The 16,381-nt window shown below is 40.6% G+C and overlaps 1 protein-coding gene across 1 annotated transcript in view; it reads right to left on the bottom strand.

The window, feature by feature from the left end:
- GADL1 (glutamate decarboxylase like 1) overlaps positions 1-16,381 on the bottom strand; it is a gene marked incomplete at its 5' end in the record, with an annotated part of 134,763 nt that overhangs the window by 93,006 nt on the left and 25,376 nt on the right. Inside the window, 6 exons of the mRNA XM_079795485.1 lie at positions 1,745-1,799; positions 1,922-2,001; positions 7,801-7,916; positions 8,794-8,900; positions 12,320-12,410; positions 14,901-15,027. Of these exons, the coding sequence (XP_079651611.1) occupies positions 1,745-1,799; positions 1,922-2,001; positions 7,801-7,916; positions 8,794-8,900; positions 12,320-12,410; positions 14,901-15,027 (576 nt within the window). The remainder of the gene's footprint in view (positions 1-1,744; positions 1,800-1,921; positions 2,002-7,800; positions 7,917-8,793; positions 8,901-12,319; positions 12,411-14,900; positions 15,028-16,381) is intronic.

Genomic DNA, 16,381 nt, shown 5'->3' with positions numbered 1-16,381 from the left:
AAGAAAGGGAAAAAGAGAGAGACAATGGTAAGATATGTACACATATAATACCTTAATAAAAATAAATAAATAAATAAAAAAGAAAGAGAGAAAAGAATGAATGAATGAATCATATAAACTATACAAAATGCACAATCAATATTCCCTACCAATAAGCATTATGACATTATGAAAGTTCACTTTGATAGTAACTTCTGTAGAAAAAGATAAAACTAGGATTTGATGGCTATAGTTCACAGATGAACAAGGTGGTTGTAATCTAGAATTTTACCCAAGAGGCAAATAAATCTGATCATCTCTACCACCAGACAACTTCAAGTCTACCTGCCATTGGAATGTTTAAAAAAATAAAGACAAATGTAGATCTAAGGACATACCCTAAGCCAATACACAAACAGAAAAGGCAAAAATTTTAAGTACAGAATTTTAAATCAAATATAATAATCTAGCATGCTCTGGATAATGTGTTTTTTATTAAGAAAATAAAAATATAAAGAGTAAAATAACAGAAATATAATATCAAAATTTAAAAAATTAAAAATAAGAGAACCCCTTTTTTTTAGAGTGTGAAATCCTATGAGGGAGAGATACATCCCAGGTCAGAGGCTGGGCTTTTCATTATTCAGCAGTCACACCTGACTTCGTTGCTACCTACTGGAAAGTTACAGGAGAACAGTCTGAAGCTCCTTTCGCAATGAGGACTCTGCTGGGATTGGGAGGGAAGCAGTGAAGAAGTAGGTGCACCTAAGCCAGCAGGTCCAAGAAGCAAGATGGCTGGCACCAAGACAGCGACATACCTCAAAAGCAGGTGTCAAGGCCAGCCCTAGCTAGAGCATCACAGATGAGCATGGTCATGCCTTGCTTTCTCCAGTGACAGACATGTCAGCTTTAATACATCCTGGCAGCTGATAGAGAACGTTCTTCCAGAGCTGAAATATCAGACCCAGACTCAATACAGGATGGTGGTTATGAATGGACTTTGGGTGGAAGCAATCCAGGAGGATAGGTTGATCAGGAAGTCAGGAATCATTCTGAATGCAACAGAGACTAATGGTTTGGGCTGCAGAATTCAGAATTCTCAGAGTCTGGAGTTTTGTAGGAGAGTGGTTGTGGGGGCCCTGCTGGAGAGGTTGGGTTCACTATTTTTTTAAAGGTAATCTTTATCCAGAGGATGTTTTTTTCATTGATTTTTAAAGGGAGGAGAAGGGAGGGAGGGGAAAAAGAGGGAGGAAATGAGGGAGGGAGGAAGAGGGAGGAGGAGAGAGAAAGAGAAACACTGATGTGAGAGAGATATATTCATTGATTGCCCTCCCGCACCGTCTGGGGCCAGGGATTGAATCTGCAATCCAGGTACGTTCTCTTGACCAGGAATCGAACTTGTGACCCTTCAGTGTGCAGGCCAATGCTCTAACCACATAGCTTCATCAACCAGGGTGGGGTCCACCTTTTAAGGATAATTCTAGTCAAGAATCCTGAATACGATGATGTCAGTGTTTTAATAGGTGCTGGCCACCTGGAATGAGAACATCCAAGAAACTGCACAGAACACGAGCCAAGCACCTGGAAATGGAGCACCTGGAAATAAGTTACTGCATTTTAATTCCCCCATGCTCTCTCCTCTGTCCCCCCGCCCCACACCCCCAGAAATGGGTCTGACTGCTGATATTCCCTCCTTGCAATCTCGCCCTCACACCCAGATACATGCATACATTTTCTTTCCCTCTTTTTCTTTCTCCCCTCTCACCTGTTTTCTGGCTTGGCAGATTTGCTTCTCCAGTTCCTCAGGTATCATTTTACCTCTAAGAGACACAGATTTGAGATGTCCAGTTATGTTTAGCAGTGAACACACATAGGTACAGCTCTTTTAAAAGTAGGAATTTCCCCCTCCACCCACCAGGTTCCCGGATCCTGTCCCCATTACCTTCCATCTGTTTCCACGAAGCAGATGTTCTCTGTACCAATCCCAAGAAAGGAGGCTGCCTTCTTCATGGAGTAATGACACTGAATTAAAGGGGTAAAGGGAAGAAAGAGACATGAGTTCGTAGCATGAAAAAACTACTGCTTATTATCTAAATGGGTGTAAGTTATATGGCTGAGCACAATCTATAAACATTACTGCATAAAAGAAAAAGAAAGTAGTAATTTAATTGAGCCCCTAAGTGCAGTGGTGGAGAACATGTTAGAGTCAGAGAAAACAGAATTTAATTACAAGTTGTCCCAGTTACAGCTATGGAAACTTAAGCAAATAATGTATACTCGCTAAGCCTCAATTTGCAAATCCGTAAAATGGGCATGTCAATGCCTACTCCATCTTTGTCATAGAATTCAATGGGTTAATATATTTAAAGGGATTAGCACAGAGCCTGGCATATGGAACAAACTTGGTGGCTGGAGGCTGTTTTCCATAACATTGAGAAAAGTTTATCTTGATGCTACTAAGACTCAATGGCAAGAGAATCTAGTCCACTGCTAACTCAAAACCCCTAAGGAGTAAGCAAGACTCTGTCTCAGAAGTTATAATCCCAGATCACAGAAGAGTTTCATGATTTTCAACAGCAAACAATGGGTTAGACATACTGATTGGACACTTGACCAGTCTGGTTTAATATTCAATGTAAGGCTGAAGTTAGACATACCGGAATGTGGCTAAAATCATAACAAAATTAATAATAATTTATAGACAGATTACTTTATGCAGCCCTGGCATGAATGAGTCTAATAGCTCTGGAATTAGGTTTCATCTATTTCTTATTGGAAACAGTAGAATATGCTTTAGATTATTGCACCTTTCTGCCTACTACATGAAGCCCATAGATAATTAGCATTCAAATATTGGAGATGTCAGTCTTCATATATTAGTGTGGACAGGTGGTCAATTAATTCTTTTTCATGACAGAAAAAAATGAAGGTGCTAAGGGACATTAATGTACCCCCAAAACCTTAGTAATTTAATTTGTAGGTATGAATACATTAAGAGTAGTCATGCCTTCACACTTATCTTGATATATTCCCTCAAATGTGATAATTTTTTTTCTTCTTTTGTCAAGAGAAATTTATTGGAAGCTCTTTAAAAAAAAAAAAACCTCTGTAAAAATAAATGCAGAGGCAACACCATCAGGAAAAATGAAACCCCCATAAATAATTAATTTCCAAATGTCAAACAGAACCTGTCCAAAATGCCTGTAGGTTGCATTCATTTCAGGTGGTTACAAGAACATATGCATATTGAGGAGCCATGACTTATATGAAAAGGTAATTAATTCTCTACTTGTTACATCAGCCCGCCATTGCAAAGGTGACAAAGGGAAGGCCAATTATTTCTCACCAGAGATCCGGGCTCTGGCAACCAAACAGCTATTGATTCCATAGTGATATCTGCCAAATAAGGAAAACCACATTGTTTTGCCCTTAGAAATAGAAAGATATCCCCAACTAATAGATCTGCTAAATGAAACACTGGTTATCAGAATAAGAATAGCCTCAGCGGAGCTATCTTTGGGTACCTCAGGGCTAAATATAGTCTGATGTCAATCTCAAATGCAGAGGGACAGATTAAACACGGTCTGCAAAACTGAAGTCTGAGCATCTGAAAGCATCAGAGGAGGAAAAGAAAGAGGGTGATGGTTCAGACATGCTGAGCACTTTCAAGGAAAGGAAAACCTAGAAGGCTGAGCTCAGAAGTAAGAGCTGCATTTAGAAACAAGTGGTGGCCGCTCCCATCACTGGCAGGAGAGAAGTCGGCTGTTCTGAGACCCAATCCCCCCTAGGTTTCATTCCTCTACAGGAGACGCAAAAATCTCAGCGAGTGTTCACTCCTGTAAAATTAAAACAGCCAGTGCCTCCATGAAAGACAGATTGCACTGAAGTTTTCCTTTCTGGTTCCAGCAAGGATTTTTTTTCTGTGACCTTGGATTTCTCAATGAACCACTGCTTCCCTCTCCAGATGGTGTTCTGGATGCTTGGACTCCTTCTAGTGCTGCCTAGTTTTGATGCTCAAACTGGCTCCCGGTGGCGGCGGGGAGAGCAAGGTCCGTGAATGCTATAGGCCAGGGAAGAAAGAAAAGTAGAATGTCTCCGAGAGCACACACTGGTTCAGTGCCCAAAGCAGCAGAGCCGGAGGCCAGGTGGACTGATCTGCGGCCTGCACGGCGTCCTCAGAGCACCTGCTTGCCTGTGGAGAACACCTGCAATCACATCCAACCCCAGGTCAAGACTAGGAGGCAGGGCCAGGGATAGGGAGAGTGAACGAGGCCCCTGGGTGCAAAATCTAAGGCAGCAGGACCTGAGACATGCGCCCTAGAGTCTCCCTCGCCTCACCCCAGCCTCCATCCTGCTAGAGAGCAACTAGCACAATTGACAGCTGACCTGGAAGCAATGAGTTTCTTTTCTCCCCTCACTCTTTAGTGGCAAAGGAGCGCTACTTTATGCTGATTCCCCAAATGACTTGAATGACAAACCTAAGATTTCTACAAATTCCAGGAATACATAGTTAACTGCTAATCAAGTCACACATTTATTGCTTTTGTTATTTTCCCCGTAAAGTCCCCTTCTCTCTGGTTCCTATTTAGCCTGGAGAGGCCACCTTGGATATGCTAACAGTCTACGGGTCTCTGTCATGACCTTCCAGTTTTCCACCAAGAGCTGAATCACAGTCAGAACCGGAAGTTTGCAAAAATGCCTCCAGTGGTGGGTACATATATTCTGCATACGATGGGCCAAGGCAGAGATGCAGTAATTACCCTGGGTAATCTCGGGCAGCATAAAAACTGGGAAAGTCAGGCCACCTAACAAGCAATACGGGCCATAGGCCAACACCCAAAAGAAAACAAGGGAGCCCTATCAGGTTTGGCTCAGTGGATAGAGCATTGGCCTGAGGACTGAAGGGTCACAGGTTTGATTCTGGTCAAAGGCATATGCCCCAGTTGCGGGCTCAGAGGCAGCTGATCAATGATTCTCTCATCATTGAGGTTTTTATCTCTCTCTCCCTCTCCCTTCCTCTCTGAAATCAATAAAAATATGTTTTTAAAAAAAGACAAAAGAAAATAGGGGAAGATAGCAAAAAGATTAATGTTGGGTTTAAGATCAATTAGGAAACATGGCCTTCTTTAATTCTTTATTTTTAACTAAATGATGAACTGATTTGTTGTAATAAATGGTGAAGGTGGTCATAAAATATGAATTAGGATAATGCAAACACTATGAACCGAGTCTCTTAGGCAGAACAGGGAAAGGAACAAGCTATAGAGTGGAATCTGGATGGATGGGGTGAGAATATATAGTCAGGGCTATACTGTGTTTGAAGTTATGGAATTTCTCTGTGGAATTCCCATTGTTATATCAAAATTCACGTGTGTAATCCCCAGCCCGCAGCGTGATGGTATCGGTTAAGATCGGGTGAGATTAATGTCCGTATAAGAAGAGGAAGACAGAGAGATCTTATCATCTGTCCACAAGCCTGGGCAGAGGGAAGCCATGTGAGCACACAGGGGTCTACAAGCCAGGAAGTGAGCCTTCCCCACACACAGAATCCATCAGCACCTTGTTCTTGGACTTCCCAGCCTCCAGAACTGTGAGAGGTAAATGTCTGTTCTTTAAGCGACCCTGTCCCTGAGGTGTTGTTATAGCATCCTGAGTAACTACACGTGTGTTGCTGATCTTTCCTTGGCATAATCTTTATTCTAGGCTTTTATAGAATTTCTCCCCCCTTTCCGGAGCAATTATTCCAGAAAAGAACTCTAACAAGTTTTAAATCACATGAAGAAGGAGAAAGGCAAAAGTCAAAGCCCTGCGCTGGTAGCAGAGACCCTATTTAATGAGTTTTTCTAGGCACGGAAATAGGGACTTCAATGCAGGAGAGACTTTGATTCCTGATATACTAGGGTTCCTCAAACTGAGATACCAAGGGTTCGAACCCAGACAGGAAAATTCTACTCCATAATAATCCCAAACAACCAAGTATTTTCCCCAGGTGCCCACATTCCCACATATTCTTCTCTTGCTATAGAAACAATGCCTCGTGAAGAAGGGCCTTGGGGTGGCTGAGTAAAGAATCTCAGACTAGGTGATTCCTCCCAGGTGCCTCCCAACACCCAACGCCCACTTCACACTTAGCGCTGAACTAACCAGAGCAAAGGGCAGACAGGACAGGAGGAAAACGTGGGGGTGGCCAGGTTTCCTTCCACTGTGGACCTCTTTGTACAATCTGTCCTTTGTGATAATAAAGTCGCTTTTGCTCTTGAAGGAAAAGAACAGATACAGGAAAGCCCAGCTGGAAATAACAGGGAATTTTCAGGTTCTGCCAGCCTCGTGTGTTGCATAGGAGACCGAGGGTAATTGCAAAAGGTACAGAAGCTACACTCTCCTGCCAGGGACGTGAGGAAAAAGCAGCTGTGGATGGGCAGAGGCACCAGTGGAATCACACAAAAACAGGAAAGAAAAATAATAGGGTCTTCCAGAGAAGATGGCACGTACGCGATGCCATCTATTCTAACCACATAATTAGAGTTGGATCATTCTCTCCCCACTAATAATAAGAGCAAACATTTTTTTCTATCTTTTATGTGCCAAATGCTACTTTTCATGCATTAACTCATTCAATCTTTGCAACAACCCACTAACCCGTGACCATTAAGCTCATGTGGCTGTTGGGTTGCTTTAATGGCCCAAATTGTTTACTGCTCCTGTGTCTATGCCCTTTCCCAAATGGTTTTGCAGCAAATATCCTTAAGAGGGAGACTATTTCCTCACTTCTTGTATCTGGGTTCCTAGACATGACTTAGTTTGCCAAGAAAATAAGGGAGACATGACAAGGTGTCAGTACTGAGCCTAGAACTCAAGAATCCCGGAATGCTTCCATGCAGTTGTGTTCCTGGTACCACTGCCACAAGAACACACCTGGACTAGCCTGCTGGAGGGTGAGAGACAATGAAGCCGAGAGGACTCACTGGAGTTATCCCAGCCAAACTGCTCCTGGATCGGTCATTGGCCAGCCAACCCCAGACAGGTCAGGGAGCCCAGCAAGAGGAGCTGAACTGCCCAGCTATCCCAAGATTTGTAAACAATAACGTGTATACTTCTATGCCACTGGGTTTTGGGATAATTTTATTTGATACAAGAGCTAACTGATAGGCTCATTTTTGCAAATTTGGAAACTAAGGCACAGAGTAGTTAATCAACTTACCCAGGGTCACTCAGATAGTAAGTAGTAGAGATAAGAAATGAACCCAGGCAGCCTAGTTCAAAGCCAATGCACCTATCCACCATCAGAGCCCCTACTTAAGTGGAGAGTAAAATGAGATAGGGGATTGTGGCAACATGCAAGGGTGTGTGTGTGTGTGTGTGTGTGTGTGCACACGCAAAAGAGAGAGACAGAGAGAGGTTCATTTTAACTCAATATATCCCTTTCTTCTTGAAAAGACCTTGTGTTAGTCATTCAAAGCAATCAATTTTAAAAAGAAATGTGAGTAGATGACATAGCTGAGATCAGTATGAAGCATCTAACTTCTAATAAATGAGCTACTCAAAGAAGAGATTCACAGAGATAGCACGTTCAAATGAAATGTTCTCTTTTTCTAAAGAAAATATTACAGACTATAAATTTTAAGAAAAGGTGATGTACAAAATTGGGTGGCCAATATCAAACCCATCAGAATTTCTTTTGGGATGAAATACGATGTTACACTTAGGCATATTAGTTACACAGAGAGGATAAAAGTGCATCAGGAGTCCGTAGACAAACAAGTCCTCTTAAATAATGCATTCTCAGAAAATCCATATCTGATACCCAAAATAATTTTTTACCTCTGCAGATGTGAAAAGGATTAATCTTGGCAACCCAGACAGCCCCTTTTCCTTGATATCAGGATAATATTTGTATCGAGCTAAATTCATGGCATACATATTGGACACTGAGCCACCTGCAAAAACAAAATTGCAACGGCATATTTATAGCATGAAGTTATAGCTCCCTAAGTGCTGACTTCAGTGGAAAGCATAAATGGCTGTGGCTGCTCTGGTCTAATGACAAATCACTGGGAAAGTCATTTAAACACCACCCCACCCACCCCATTACTCTTACACACTTCCTAGTCTCTAATTCCTGCAGTTTCCAATCTCAGCAAAGTGAGAAGTTTTGGTCTATTCTCTCATTCCAGAATTTTTCCAAACTAAAGGTTTCAATCTATGAGTTCTGTATCTAGCTCTCTGTAGTTAATAATATTCTTTCTGTCTGTCATTGGATCAATAAAATGACAATACATTCCCATCTCAGCTTCCAAACAAACAAACAAAGGATTGTAGGATAAATAAAATGTGACTTAGGAACCTTCTCAGGTAAAACTGATTTAAAAACCTAATAATCTTATGATAGCCTTTCCAACATTTGTGTTAGATATAAATCCTAAATTGTAGATATCTAATTTGTTTAGCATTTATGTCATTTATTTTTAGGTAAAACTAGAGGCCCGATGCATGAAATTCATACAAGAGTCCTTCGCCCGGCTGCTGGCACCAGCTTCCCTCTGGCACCTGGGACCTGGGCTTTCCTCATAGTCCCAGCTTTGTCCGGAAGGTCGTCCGAAAGGATGTCCAGTCTAATTAGCATGTTACACTTTCATTATTATGGATATTATTGCTCTGGAGAAAGGCACAAGCTAGGGTCTCCCTAAGTGGCATTATTAATATCCCACTTTTTGTGATGTGTGAATCTGCAAGGAGTTGTTCTTCATATACTATATTAATCTATTTTTAGATGCTTCTAATGGAAGGGAGATGGCAATAACTAATTGTACTTACCTGGGTTAAATATTCCATCCCCTTCTTTCCAGCCAATAAATTCAATCATTTTCTTCAGAACCGCTTCTTCCACTAACAGAAACACTGGGGACACCTCATATGTATAACTAGATAGATATAAAAAATACTTCACTTCTATGACTAGAGTCAAACCATCCCTTTGGTGTCCCAAGCAATGCACAGAGTTTTATTAAACCAAGTAGCTGTTGAAGTGTAGATAGATTCTTTGGAAATTTATTCATTGGATATAGAGAAGTATGCAGTCAGTGATAGTGCTAGTTGTGGTTAGATAATAGCGGGTGGCCTTAGGGATATGCTAGCTACTGCAGCAGTCTTAATTTACAGAACAGCTTCAATTCCATTGGGAGAGATGAAGGCAATGCATCTCAATTCTTTGCATTAGTCATGAGCAGCGGCCATTTTACTCTTTGGATGATGCTTTGGATGCTGGCTAACAGAAAAACCATTGTCATGGTAACTAGGTTTTATTAGGTTATCACTGTGAGTACCCTAGCAGGCAGCTCTAGATATTCCACATGGAAATGACCCATTCTGGATGAGAGCTTCCTCTACCACACTCCTGTGTTTGTACAAATAAGAAGTGCTCTGTGGGACATCTCTCATTATGGGATTTTACAGTGAAGCACTACCCAGATGCCCTGCCATGAAGAATCTGTTGCTTTGGGCTGGAGGGCTGGAGTCAGAGAGCACTGCTAAGTTAGTCTCTTTAGGAATTTCCTCAGCATAAGTGAGCCACCTTCCCTAAAGTTAAACCCTTCCCTGTGGTGGTCTACACCTGATGACTGGTCCAGCTCGAGGTACAAAGGCCTGGCCACGTGGGCCCAACTCTAGACCACTTTAAAGAGCCATTGTAGCTCCAGAGATCTCCATGGGGTCAGCCTCTTGTCATTGCGCCTGCATGGCAACTTAACTCCTATCTCTGCCCACTCAGCTTCCTTCCCTCAGTGTCACCCATGTTGATCCCACGGGTATTCCTTAATAAACATCTTGTTCACTAAATCTCATTTAGAGCAGCTTCCCAGGGAACTGAACCCGAGACAGTAACCATTGTGCAATATCTGAGTCTCTTCTTTCTCCAATTAATTTGAGAATGACTAAATATCTACAACCTCCTTCTCTAACAGTTAAGTGATTGCATTGAATTGTACCTGAATATGTGTACTCTGAATATATAAGCTAGGCAGACACATTCAGATTTATAGTCACAGAATTTAATGCTATTATTTTAACATCTGGAAGGAAAAACTTTGGGAAGAAGAATAAAAAAAGAAGATCTACTATGTATCACCTCCCTATGTGCCAAGCACTCTAAGTTCTATTTTTAAATCATGCTGGGACCCCAGTTTACACATATCAAAAATGTGGGGGGGAAAGTATACATGTTTATGTGTACCTTCAATATAAGTGAAATAATTATCCACTTTTTTGTAAGAAAAAATTAATACTAAATTAAATAAAAATTAAAACTAATACTTTAAAAACCTCTAAAGATTTCAGTTAAAAGAACTTAGCAAAACCAATACACACAAGGAAAGGCTCATAGAATTGTTCAATTTTACTGTCTCTTCTGACTTACCTAACACTTTAACTCTTCTACTCATTGTAATCCATGGTCTTGCATTACTCTACCCAAAATTCTCTAACTGAAGTCACCAGTGGCATACATGTTGCTAATCTAAGGGACATGTTTTAGTCTTTGTCTTAAATACTCAGCAACATGTGACTCTAGACACTCTCCTCCAGGGCTTCCATGCTTCCTCACCTGATTTTCTCCTTTTCTCTCTCCATTGCAGGCTGATCCTCCTCCTCCTAACTGCTAAATAGTAGATGTCCTCAATGCTCAGTCCTAAGCCCTCCTCTCTCCTCACTCTATACTCTGTCCCAAAGGCAGCACTTCTCCATCTCCTGGGTTGTTGGCTTTTCAGTGTCTCCATCCTTCTCATTAAAATCATTTATAAACACAACCACAGAAATTCATATTTAATTGATCTGGTTTGGAACGCAGGTCTCAATTTAAAAAAAAAAAAAAAAAAGTTCCCAGGTTGATTCTAATGAGCAGAAAGGACTGAGAATCACTGACTTAAGGAATCTCATCCTTGCCCAGTGTTTCAACTACCATTGTTCACCAATAACTCTTAAATTGATCCTTTTCATAGATATTAGAATTTTAGTTTCATGTATCTATCAGCTTGGTGGCATGTACTCTTAGACATCTCAAAGTCATTGTAAGCTCAAATTCTCACAATTGAAAATGAAATTCTTGCTCTTGCCTTTTTCACCATGTATTTGAAAATTGGTCCCCTCTTCTAATGCTTCTCATCTCAATGAATGGCATGATCATCAACCAAGCTATGAAAGCCAGAAATCCAGGCATTATTCCATAAGCCTCCCTCATTGCCTCATTTCTATGATCCAATATACAGGGTGTCCAAAAAAGATGTATGCACACTTTAACAACTGACAGCTCAATTTTGAAAATGAAATGTATTTTAATAAACACTGCCTTTATAATTATTCAAAGTATGTATATACTTTTTGGGAAGACACCCTATATTAACCAGTTCTTTCTGTTTTTTTCTTCTAAGCACATTTTTTTTGGTCTCTGTTTCTACTACTATCCAAGTCCAAGTTATTATCATCTCTCACCTGACTAAGAGTAATGCCCTCTTACTTGATCCCCTCCAATCCCCTCTCCATTATTTCCAGTGATATTTTAAATAAGCAAGTGGCATTTGATAATTTAGAAACCTTCAATGGCTTTCCATTGTACTTAGAATAACGCATAAACATGGCTCCCTGGGTCCTACAGGTCTGGCTCCTAGCTCTCTCTCCAATCTTATCTTCATTACAATCTCCCTAGTTATCTCAGCTACACTCAGAGTGACCTTTCAGTTCACAGCATGTGTCATGCTGTCTCCTGCCACAGGGCCTTGGTATATTCTGTTCCTTCTGTTTAGAAGTCATCCCTCCCGTTTTCACCTTAATTCTTACTTACCCTTTACCTCTTGGCTATAACTTCCTCAGAGAAGACTTTCTAGAGCTCCCAACTAGAAAAAATTGGCCCATTTATATTTATAGCATCATGCCCACTTTACATGAGAATTGAAATTTTAGATTAATTTGTGGGCACATTTTGATTAATTTGCACGGAGCATCTCTATCTCACTAGATATTTTGTTTCATGAAGGCCAAGTCAAGGTTTGTTTTTACTCAAAGTTATCTCTCCGGTACTTAGCAGAGACATAGCTTTTTATGCAGAATAAATTAAAAAGTTGCTTGCTCATTTTCTCATTTAAGTGGACATAATGCCTGCCTTACCCTCTCACAGTATCACTATCAAATCAAACAGCTCTTTGAATACTACTGTTTAAGACTACTCCATTATTTATGATGACACTGCACCAATGAAATCATTAACTAGAAATTTACAAAATAAAATTTTCACCGACTTAAAAAACATCTCTAATCCACATTTGGTATAAAATTTCAGTATAAGGATACTTACACACTTGGATTTAATGCTTCTGTCATAAATCGGGCCACCAAGGAGTAATAATCAAGTCCAGCGTACAACTGGTTGAAAAATCTTGGATGGTCTGTAAATTTAAACAGAGTATTCATCTACACAGCAATAAAAAAGAAAAATCTATCAAAACTATATAGCAATCACATAAATGAATCTTTTAGACAATAACAGCAGCTGGACACAAAAGAAGATATACTGCACAGCTGCACTTAGGTGATATTCAATATCAGGGCAAGTTGATCTATGGAGATAGAAGTTGGAATTCTGGGTACCTTTGGGAAGGACCTATTAATTAGAAAGGAGTCTCCAGAGTGTTGAGAATTGTTTTTATCTCTATCTTGGTGATGGTTATTTACATACACATATGTGCAAATTCATCGATATGAGAATTTAAGATCAATCCATTGTACTGAATGCAAATTACACCTCAATTTTAAAAAGAGCATTCAAAACTTAATCATGCACAAAGGAAACAAATGTTAAAGACCCATCTCCCTCGCCCTTTCTCCTGAACAATAATACACTTCTGAGTAAAACCTGAGCCATCTTTTACGACCTTTGGTTTGCCTGCTTTCTTTCTACCACCCTGACCCAACCCAAAATCCTCAAGAATTGGGTTATGTGAACACCTTCTGTACATGTATCAAATATCAAAATCTGCTACCTTTATCCTCTGAAAATATTGATATTAACTTCTCCAAATGTACACGCACTTCTCTCACCAGCAGGCTTCGCTTTGGGCTTCTGGCAGTGGGTGGCCTTTTTATTTTTCAGACTGGACCACTTTTCATAACGCAACTGGCATTATGTGGATGGAGTAAGACGTGACTCATCGTGCAGCTTGCATAAACTTTCTGATTCAACTTTTTTCAAAGGCAAGCTGCCTTTAAGACTCAAACAACATCAGTTCCAACTTTCTATTTTTTTCTCCCCCGCCTATAAAAGGTTTCGTAAAGGTCCTTGGCTTTACACAATGTGAATATTCACACCAAACACCAGGCTCACTGGCTTGGCATTCTCAATCACAGGACGCCCAGCCTGACCAAGAACGACGGTGCAGGAGGTCTGTTTCCAACGATGAGTATTTGGGAACCATTTCAGTTAGTGACCTCTTGTTACAACTTCCAGCATTTGGTTTTAGGTTATTTTTCCTCTTTCAACCAGGGGTTCAATGAAAAACAGAAGTATCAAGAGAAAATGTCTTTTTAAAATAAAACATGAAAAACTTCCTCTAATCAGGCAAAGGAAACCAGACACGGTTGCAAGTAATTTTAATTAGATTTGTTTTGTTTGTTTTTTTAGTTCTGTGTTAATTTATGATTGATTTCCATGGTAACGTTATGGAAAATATCTAGTAAGCTGAAAGATCTCCTGCATTAAATGTCCTTCTACACTTCTGACATGCACTAGAATAATAAGATATGTATCTCTACTTTTGAAATGCTAAGTGGGTTTTTGATACATACACCAGACTTTCCCAAGGGAATATAAACCAATTATTTTTAGCCAGGATTTTATGATGTTCCTTCCACTACATTTAGTTCAGCATCAGAATTCACACAGCATAATGCCTGCATAGTCTTAAGCACTAGATTACCTTTACATCACACTGAGAAATGCATATTTTGGAAAATTATTCGCCTACTTTAAGAACTTGTTCCCTGGGTATATATGAACAGTCAGCTGGAACAGTATTCAGCACAAAACTGGCATCATGTTACCGCATTTACAAAGATCACAGTTGTTAAGCATTGTTGTGAAACTATCACAACATAAACTCACCATGTATAGGATTCATTTTTTATACCTTCCTAAAGGTTTTTATTTTTTGATCCTACTAGAGTTGAAAAAATAAGTTGGTAATTACCAACTGCCCAGAGTTAGTAAGTATTTTCCAAATAAATCTATTCCTATTTATATTAAAGACACATTCTTGAACTTTTTTTTTTTGCATATTCTAGGCCATTGAGATTTGAAATCCCTTACAAATTCTATAATCAAAGTATCATTTGCCAGTATGGATCAACATAAGAAATGAGAAGCGGCAGTAATGGTATATGGTCTTAATTATAAGTGGGGAATGGGGATCGCCAAGGAGTGGATAATATTTACTTGTGACTACCAGCACCAACAGTTTCACTCTCATTTTATTTTTGGCCTTTACCACAAATCTGTAATAAGGGTTAAATGGACCATTTAAAAACTATCAGAACCACTTTTTTTTTAAACATATTTTTATTAATTTCAGAAACGAAGGGAGAAGATAGATAGAAACATCAATGATGAGAGAGAATCATTGATCAGCTGCCTCCTGCATGCCCCACACTGGGGATGGAGCCTGCAGCCTGGGCGAGTGCCATTGACCTGAATTGAAACCGGAACCCTCAGTCCGCAGGTCGACGCTCTATCCACTGAGCCAAACCGGCTAGGGCAGAACCACTATGTTTTGATCCAGGTTTCTCATCCATAAACACTGTCATACTCAGCTTTATCATGAGGTAAATAAATCCTGAAGGATATGTGCTTATTAGAGGTACTGATCAAGGAAGTAAATTCTTACTAGTTTTGACACTGTAGCGTATGACATCCCGGCAGAGTTCCAATAGCCTGTGGTGTGGCTCTCCTGTGTCTCTCATCTCCAAATCAAGAAGCTGTTTCAGTTGTTCAGGAGGCTGCCATTCACAAACCTGGAGGGTTAGCAATGAAACGGTTAATTGAGCACCCATGAGGCCAAGTATTGAATGAATATTAGAAGCATTAACTCTAACCTTATGGAGCTTCCAGACAAGTGGGAGAGACTTATAGGGACTTACAGGTGCAACCACAGTGTAGCATGAAAAGAGCTCTCACAACAATGCAGAAGTCATTAAACAAATGAGGGGCCTCACCTTAGATTTGGAAGGTCAAAAATGTCCTAGAGCAGTGATGGCGAACCTATGACACGCGTGTCAGCACTGACACGTGTAGCCATTTCTGATGACACGCGGCCGCTGAGGCGGCCGCATGCCGAGGATGAAACATTTGCGAAATAATGTTTTTTCCTCAAAGTGACACACTACCCAAGTTATGCTGTTTTTTGGCGAAGTTTGACACACCAAGCTCAAAAGGTTGCCCATCACTGTCCTAGAGGAACCACACCAAGTTTAGGGATGGGGTAGTGCAAGGGGCATTCTAGGTGGACATAATAGAAGTCACAAAGGCTGAAATACGAATAGAGGAGCCCAGGGCACATGGGAAGAATGAAGTACGTTTAGTGCGGCTGGAAGAGGCAGTTTGAGGAAGGGAGAGGCAAGAATTAAGGCTGAAATAACAAATACCTGCTAACTAGTCTGTGTGCTTATATCCTTGCCTCATAGTCTACTAGCAATGTGGCATGGTCATTCCTCTGTTCAAATATTCCCAACGGGCCCCCATATTCTTCGCGGTAAAACCAAAGTCCGTACAATGACCTAAAAGGATCCTGTATAATCTGCTTCCCCTGGTAGGGTTCCCCTTCTCGTTGCATCTAGCACTACTTTCCTCCTGGCTGACTCTGCCCTGCCAACCTGGCCTCTTGCTGTTCTTCAGTGCACCAGGCATACTCCCATCAGGGTCTCTGCACTGGTTGTGCCCTCCGCCTGGAATGCTCCCCCTCCAAATATCCCTACAGCTCATTTCCTCACTGCTTCCACAGCTCTGCTCAAATGCCACTTGCTCAATGACAGCAATTCTGATTCCCTTATTAAAAATCACAAGCTGCATATTACCCATCTCTACCAATCTCTCCTGACTTTTCTACTCGTCATTTTTCTATAGCACTTATCACCTTCCAATATTTATTATGTCCTATATAATGTTCATGAAAACGGAGACATTGGTCTGTTTGTTCACTAGTCCCAAGTAAATGATGCAGAGCCAGCCACCTAAGGGGATGCTCAATAAAGATATGAGGAATGAATAAGTAAATGAATGAATGAAGAAATAAGCAAGACTCTTATCATGATAGGCTTTATGTGGCATAACGTGTGAACTTGGCACTAAGGAAGCCATTGGAATGTTTTG

The sequence above is a fragment of the Cnephaeus nilssonii genome (assembly GCF_951640355.1).
Source record: "Cnephaeus nilssonii genome assembly, chromosome: 17".
Classification (NCBI taxonomy): Eukaryota; Metazoa; Chordata; class Mammalia; order Chiroptera; family Vespertilionidae; genus Cnephaeus; species Cnephaeus nilssonii.
Note: the sequence above shows the minus strand (reverse complement) of the source record. Positions and strands in the feature narration are given on the sequence as shown.